This window comes from Cydia strobilella, chromosome 9, assembly GCF_947568885.1.
Source record: "Cydia strobilella chromosome 9, ilCydStro3.1, whole genome shotgun sequence".
NCBI classification, from domain to species: Eukaryota; Metazoa; Arthropoda; class Insecta; order Lepidoptera; family Tortricidae; genus Cydia; species Cydia strobilella.
Window position 1 is genome coordinate 9,950,691 of NC_086049.1, and position 8,496 is coordinate 9,959,186.

Below are 8,496 nucleotides of genomic sequence, written 5' to 3' on the forward strand. Positions count from 1 at the left end.
ACAATCGAGAATGCTTTGCATCTTATATTTTCGAGCGTTAAATCTGTAAAACGAAACGAAAATGGGACCTCTAGATCGGCTCGGATCGGATCGACTGTTCGGTTGTTAGTGTTGTTAAACTAGTTACACTACACATACGCACGGAGGCCGAGCGGTCGATTCCAATCTAAGTTCCCATGTGAGCCCACTGTTGATTGTTAGCCCCAGGTTCTTCACTTGCGATGAAAGCGGAATAACTTCTGTTTCAAAGAGAACCGGTGCCAATTCAGCAGTGTTTACCAAGGAGAGCAAGCGGGTGCTGCCAAGTAATATGGCCTAGCATTTGGCTGGGTTAACTGTGATACCAAAGCAATGTGACCAAGTGGAAATACGGTTAAGGTCTAAGTTTATTTCAGCAATTGCCTGGTCCAGATCCTTTGCACTCGCTTAGGTATAAAGCTGCAAGTCATCAGCATACAGGTGGTAAGAGCATTTGATTTTAGAAGTAATAAGGTTAATAAAAATCGAGAAAAGAAGAGGTGAGAGAATTCCGCCCTGTGGAACCCCAGAAGTAAGAGTGCACCAGTCAGAAGACGTACGATCAGAAGGAACCGATTGACGGCGGTCCTGAAGATACGAAGCAAACCAACCAGCCGCAGATGAAGATATATTTAAGTGCCTGAAAGTGGCCAGTAACAGATCATGGTTAACAGCGTTAAAAGCATTGGAGAAATCGATAAGGACCAACACTGTTAACAATGAAGAGTCCATACCGAGCCTCATGTCATCGATCACTTTCAGCAAAGCGGTGGAAGTACTATGGCCACGACGAAAACCAGACTGCAATGAAGAATATTCATATTAAAAATAGAACACTTTATAACCTGCATCATATGTATAAAAACACATCCACGTATATCAATTCGTATTCCTTGTTGCTTTATTATCCCCAACTTAGGTACAATATTTCTTCTCGATTAAGAAAGTAGACCATCAAGGGGTGGTCACGCCATTGGATAATTAATAATTTCTCAACGAAACACTCATCATCTTCCTCGCGTTGTCCCGGCATTTTGCCACGGCTCATGGGAGCCTGGGGTCCGCTTGGCAACTAATCCCAAGAATTGGCGTAGGTACTAGTTTTTACGAAAGCGACTGCCATCTGACCTTCCAACCCAGAGGGTAAACTAGGCCTTATCGGTATTAGTCCGGTTTCCTCACGATGTTTTCCTTCACCGAAAAGCGACTAGTATAAATATCAAAGGATATTTCGTACCATAAGTTCCGAAAAACTTATTGGTACGAGCCGGGGTTTGAGCCCCGAAGAAACACTGTAGTAATGTAAAGACCAATAGGTTTTTCACACAGAATGTTGCTGTGAACACAATATTCTTAACTATGCACGTACTAGCCTTGTCGGTTTGTAGGTAAACTGATTTCAGTGCGACATAGCAATTGTTCCTGGCCAAATGAAGACACTGAAAAATGTTCAATAAAAAAACTCATTAGGTTTTTTATCGCCACTTTTCAGGAAACTCTTAGTATTAAGTTTTTCCATGGAAAAATATTTGTGTCGTAAAGCACCTGATAATAGCGATGGTGGCCCAAACATGTTAAAGGATTAAATCGAGATCAAACTATTTATATTGTTTATTTATTTATTTATTTTAAACTTTATTGCACATAAAAAGAGTACAACAGGCGGACTTAATGCCATTATATGCATTCTCTACCAGTCAACCATAGGGATAAACAGAAAAGCGTTCCAAGCGTAATTCGTCGTCGTAAGCGTAATTGTTCTAAAAGGTCCATCAGGTAAGCTACTTTTCTTCTTTAACTATCGCAATCATCAACTCAAACTTCTTTGATTTTGCCTGAGTCAGAGTTTATTAGGGTTGTTATTCTGATTGCTCACCAAACGTTTGCCTAAAGCAAACCGGTCTACATATATTATTAGCTCTTGGTATACAAGATAACGTGCTCGGGAACTAAACCTATAGGACTAAGAAAGTACACGAAGTGCAGTATTTACTTAAACGATACTTAATAAATACGATGATTGATGGACGGTTACTGGTGTTCGAAAAACTTCGTAAACTGCCAATTGTCTCATTCCAAAGACCGTTATGCAACATTTATCTCCGGGTACTGTAAGTAAATATTAGCTTGCGGCGATCGCTCTCCTGCGCTTAGCAAGCAATGATAATAAATTATATCATTTTAATCACTTACCTAGCTTGGGTTAATCAAAACCTTCGGCAGATAATAATTTTTACGCAAAGTCATCTCAAGACCATGATACAATGGTTTTCCCGAAAATGTTGCTCGCGCTACTAATGGTAATGAGTTCTTGAGTAGCACTAATGAGTATATAGAGCAAGGTTCGGCAATGCCCACGTCAGCTAATTAGCGACGGGTGTTTCTTGATGAGATGATGAGTTGCAATTTCATTTAGTTGGTTAATTACGGTAATTAAACAATGTTTTATCAAATGTAGGAGAATAAAGTCACGACCACATCGCGTAATACGTGGTCATCAGCAGCAAGCTCGGTTCTCCATACAAACGTAGTTATGCTCTCATTTTAAAACGACTTGCTAGATTACTCTGAAACTTTGTACTTACAATAGGATAAGTTATATTTGTTTACAGGCATAGAATTATTCTATAGAATTATTCTATGCCTGTAATTATTAGTTTATGTAGCTTCAGATAGTTAGAAAAATACAGCGTATTTAAGTTTTTCATACAAAACTTGTTTTTAGGGTTCCGTACCCAAAAGGTAAAAATGGGACCCTATTACTAAGAGTCCGCTGTCTGTCTCTCTGTCCGTCTGTCACCAGGCTGTATCTCATAAACCGTGATAGCGTGGTTGACTGGTAGAGAATGCCTTGAGGCATTAAGTCCGCCATTTGTACGTGTTTTAATTGTGCAATAAAGTTTAAACTAAATAAATAAATAATAGATAGACAGTTGAAATTTTCACAGATGATGTATTTCTGTTGTCGCTATAACAACAAATGCTAAAAACAGAATATTTAAAATAAATATTTAAGTATACAAAAAACGTGATTTTTTTGCCATTTTTTGCGTTATGCTACGGAGCCCTTCGTGCGCGAGTCCGACTCGCACTTGGCCGGTTTTTTGCTTTATTTCATTTGTTGTATATGCTGGAGCTATAAACTAATTACAGGCCTGATAAACCTCACGTATTTGCAAAGTTTCATTACAATCCAACACGTAGTTTTAAAATGAGAACTAATAAACTCCTTTTGTATGGGAAGGTGAAATTCGGCAAAGCTTGCTGCGGACTCTTAATCAACCCTTTGCTACTCGTATTTATGTACCAAGAGCATTTAATATAATAGGGGGCGGACTGAAAATCAACGCTGTCAATTCATAATGAAATGGCTGGCGCAGCATATGCTGAACCCGTTCCGTTTGTCGCGCATGCCAATTGTTAATATTATTTTTAAATATATTCATTCCTGTAATCACTCTTTTTTTTGTGTGGCAATAAATGTTTTCTTATTCTTATTCTTATTCTTAATATCCCATTCACTGAATATTCATATTCGTACATGTACAGACTATTGAAGGCTGATTCTGATTTACCAATTTGCTATGATTTTGAACTTATTATATTACGTTATGACCTTGACGCCACTTACAGTGGTGCATCTCACGCCTACCAACAAGCGCGAGAAACATGTCTAATGATCCGACGTCCGGAGCCTTTCGCTCGCATCAATCAGCATGAACTGTCGTCGAGGTCGTGTCAAAACAAGATCAAAGTCGTAACAGAGTGTTAAAGCAGAATCGGCCTCCTGGAGTACTTTCGAGGAACAGTTGGGAGATAACAAACCGGAGCAAACATGCCTGAAACAACACTTTTGGCTGGAGTAGTTGGTTGAGACTTTGCTGTTTTCGTTAGCCTCATTAAATACACATAAGGCGTGCCAAGGTCTATAATAGTCGACTTATACGCCACCTCAGACCTTGAGCGCTTTCTTTGGTATTGAGTAAATTTAAATTACATAAATTTCATAATATTGTCTTCGGTTACCGCGATAGTTACTCATGAAATAAAACTATGAAAACGGATTATATCGCGTATATTGAATTTATAATACATCCCGACGTTTCGAACCCTTTACAGCGTTCGTGGTCAACGGGTGACTGAGGAAAAATTACAAATTCTGTATATTTCAAGCCAATGAAGAAGATGTCACAATTCCTGAGGCCTGTAAAATGTAATACCCCTCTACAGATTGCAGGAGTGTACAGGCTGGACTGTGAGTGTGGCCTATCATATGTCGGGAAGTTGAAATATGTTTGTAATATTAATACATTTAAATTAAAGTAAGTATTAGAAATGTATTTGATATACCTATATTGGATAGCCGCTTAGATTTGACTAAACTTATGGTCGAACAATAAAATTAGCCTATAATCGCTTTCAGAATTATGTTTTACTTATAACATCAAACGTAACTAGGTAATAAAATCATGCCCAAATTTGTCCATAATCTTATTTATTTCAATTTGATTTAATTGTGAAATATGTGATATACAACTGTTATTTGTAAAATTATTTGGGTTGCGTTCATTGCCGATTAATTAAATTTTCGTCGAATTTAATATTGGGTGTTGAAAAGTGCTTTTACAAAACACGAATAAAAACTACTTTAATTCTTAATTATGTACCCGCGTGTTTTAAATCACCCTTATAGCTATTTACGCGTTGCTTTTTGATATATGCTGGAACTTGTTTTTATTTCTCGGTAAACATAATGTGTACCTACAGTAGCGGCAAAAAATCTATTATACTGCTATTTTTTGCAGGCATTCACTCGAAAATTCATGAAATGTATCATGTAAACAATGATTGCATCATCATAACAACCATATAGGTATACATAATATATACTTACGTCCCACTGCATATGGGAACGTGGGCAACTACGTTAGCACAATGCGGATTGGGGACTTCACACACCCCAATTAATGTATGTTAAAACTTATAAATATTGTATTATTTATTTAAAAAACACTCAAAATGTAATCTTACCAGCAAAAAAACCTAGATGGATCAATTTTACTGCCTCGTTAGCCTCTGGTTTAATAATTAAATCGCATCATTACTTTACAATTTAGTACCCATCGGTCTACCGCGAAAAGTCGGGCAAATTAATTATTTTTTTAAATGAAACCAAACTTAATTCAATTGTCGTTTTCATATGCCCCTATATTGTTAACTTTATCGAAATCGCTGGAGTCGTTTTTGAGAAATCATTAAAAATATATCCAAATGATTCTGAAAAAATATGATAGATTATTTGCCGCTACTGTATGTGGAAATCATATTACAGTTATTTTAAACAAATCGCAAAAGAAGAATTGATAGCAAATTCATAATATATTTAAGGTGGCATTTGGATTTGTATTGCTACTGCAGCTGTGTTACTGCTGCATCGTCACTATCAATTTAGTTTCTAAAATGAGTGGCGTTCGTTGCAACATGACTGCCGCGATTAGAACCGTCAATCAGTCTCTCATTTTATCAAGGAGATTAAGAGTGACATTGCCCGCATAAACGCCGCAGCGTAATATCCCAAAAATAACGCTGTCTCCGAATGCTGACCGTCATTCTAATGTCACCTTTAAGTGTAGGTATATTTATGGTATCATAGAACGTCAAGTGAATCAAATTCATATTATTTAGTAAAAATATCAATTAAAAATCAAATGGCACAAATTATACAGTTTTAAAATGTAATAAATAGGAAATAAATATTCATATAACACGATCCCAAACCACAAAGTGAATTGTTGGCCATAGATGTGTAAACACATGAAGACCTTGATTATATTAACTATTATAATATTTTTATAAACTATTATAATTATAATTAACTATTATCTATCGGCTGACTTGATGATGATGATGATTATAATTATAAAAATTTCTGCAGTGTTGCCAGACACAAGAAAAACTGAAAATAATTACAAAACATGTTTAACTTCCAGACAACCCTAGAGTAAAAAAGACAAATATTTAAAAAAATATTACCTACGTGACTGCATGACGTTTACTTTATCAATCAATTGATGGTTAAATTGGCTGATTTGTATATTCAGCTAATGAAACTTAACACTTACTTTTTAGTCCTTAAATATCTAGAATTCTATACTTAATTCTCTTGAGGTACATTAGCCCGTTATTTTAACAATAGATAAATAAACTGTCAAATTGTCGTGCGTAAAGTTTAAGATAAGGTGACTTTGTAATTCGTAACTACACGCTTAATATCTTTGGAGACTTTATCGTGGAAGGGAAAATGAAAAACGTCAGAAAACGTCGATTTATACTGGGAACTACTGAAATGCATCACTCTTATCTTAATCAGGGAAACTACTAAATGAATTTTGCTCGTGCCTTGTCAGTTTGTTTATTTTGATTGGTGTATATTTAAACGTTTTAGGTGTAAAAATGATAAGCTAATAAACGGTTTAATTCCCGTAAATATTTTAAGTGACTCGCGCGACATGTTTTTTTTTATATTTTATTTACTTAAGTTAGTATGACATACGACAGTTTAAATTCGATTGTAAAAATGTTGTTAGAAATCCGTTATTTATTTATTATTTCAAATAACAAATTGCACCTTACAGCTAATGCCAAAGCGGCACAAATTGAAATAGATTAACAGCATAAAGCAAGCAGAACATAGTCAATAACACATAACATACAACTAAGACACTGCACAGTTATAAATTATGCTATGGTACTCTCAGGCATCTCTCTTTCTAATATCCTCTTGCATTCCATTATCACTCGCCATTTATAGTTAATATATGTGTCAAAAACAATATAATATATGTACCGTTTTTACCAACACAAAAGCAACTTGTTACGAAAATAACATTATTTTATAATTATGTCCAAAGATTACTTTAATCTATACGTTTATAACAAAAATATAAATATAAGTAATAAATCGTTGACATTGAAATAAGCCTTGATTAACATTATAATATCGTCTTCGATTCCCGCGATAGTTACTCATGAAATAAAACTATGGAAACCACGACCACGAACGCCGTAAAGGGTTCCAAATATCGGAATGTATTATAAATTCATTACAATCCGTTTCCATAGTTTTATTTTTTAATTAACACTTAAGCTACGCTCGTAGCGCTACGTCGTAGCTTGTAGCATCGTTTTCCCAGTATGCAGCGGAAATGGTTCGCCGAAACACAACGACAATATGTCATGTTTAGCGGTGAAAGGGTTAGTAATTTAATATAAAGTAGATGCTTAACGAAATAAAACGTTAGGTATGAGTTAAATAAACATGCTTAATACAAACAAACCTCTCATCCTTGTGCAACACAATCTGTCACGATTTACGACATTCTATAAAAATCCATCAGTCCGTCACTGCACAGTTCCATGTCGAATTTGAAAACATACTCGTAATCGATGTGTGTCGAAACTTTTCCCTCCAACCGGCGGGGAGGCGCACGAGGTGCTGGCGCGGCGGACGGTCGCGGACTGGCGGCGGGCGGCTGTGTCCGCCCATACTCTGATAGCCTATTGTTATCGGTAAACTTCGCTAAGGATATAAGGATATGAAGCTATACTTAGTAGTAGCTTTTAAAGTCAATAAAACTTAGTAATGACACTAATCCCATCTCTAAACCGTAGTCACTTTACAAGTGTGACTTTGAAGTGTAGATATGACATGAATTTTACGTCTACATTCGTAGCTCTGGTATATTACCAAATTGTAGGCGTCAACACACCGACACTTACTTCATAGTTAGGCCTGGCGCTTGTTGGCGGCTATAGTCAAACCACTAGGTGGGTAAGACTACGGCTGAAGTGAAGCATATAAGATTTCTACTTAGTTATGCTCATATTAATGGAAATCTAAGTTTTTGAAAAATATTGAGAAGCTACATATTTACCGTCAATATACTTGAGGAAAGGTGGAAGACTATTTTTAGCTCAGCTGTAAACATCCCAAAATAGCGCTTATTAATCCTGAATTTCGTCTGAGATAAGTACCTATATAGTAATAAAAAAATACTCTAAAAGAACCCCTTTTTTCTATTTGGAAATTTTTATTGGTTTGCGGTGTCTGAAGTGGACGTTTATTGTAGTTTTTGGACGTTCATAAATGCTATAATAATTATTATGATTCACTGGTAGAGAATGTCTTGAGGCATTAATGTAAGCCGCTACTTAGCTTAAAAGTTAAAATGAAAAAAATATATATTTAGGGGGGCACGCCATTCATGTAACTAAAGGTAAAAAAATATTTTTCAGTAAATATCAACATGGCTGTGGTACATGTGATAGGTCTTCAAGAATAACCATGAATAACTTAAAATTTTAAAATTTCTAAGGTAAGGTAATTTTTATTATTGAAAGTTCAAAAAAATGTGCCCCAAAAAACTTTTGAAACAACCGTACAAAAAAATATGGAAAACAATAAAAAAAATTTTTTAA

General features: G+C 35.6%; 1 protein-coding gene across 3 annotated transcripts in view; it reads right to left on the reverse strand.

The window, feature by feature from the left end:
• Window positions 1-7,535, reverse strand: part of LOC134744256 (cell adhesion molecule Dscam2-like) — a 67,439-nt gene extending 59,904 nt beyond the window's left edge. For all 3 annotated transcript variants that reach the window (XM_063678003.1, XM_063678004.1, XM_063678002.1), the window contains exon 1: window positions 7,356-7,535. In XM_063678003.1, coding sequence (XP_063534073.1) covers window positions 7,356-7,362 — 7 coding nt within the window. In that variant the 5' untranslated portion in view covers window positions 7,363-7,535. The remainder of the gene's footprint in view (window positions 1-7,355) is intronic.
• Window positions 7,536-8,496: the final 961 nt, after the last annotated feature.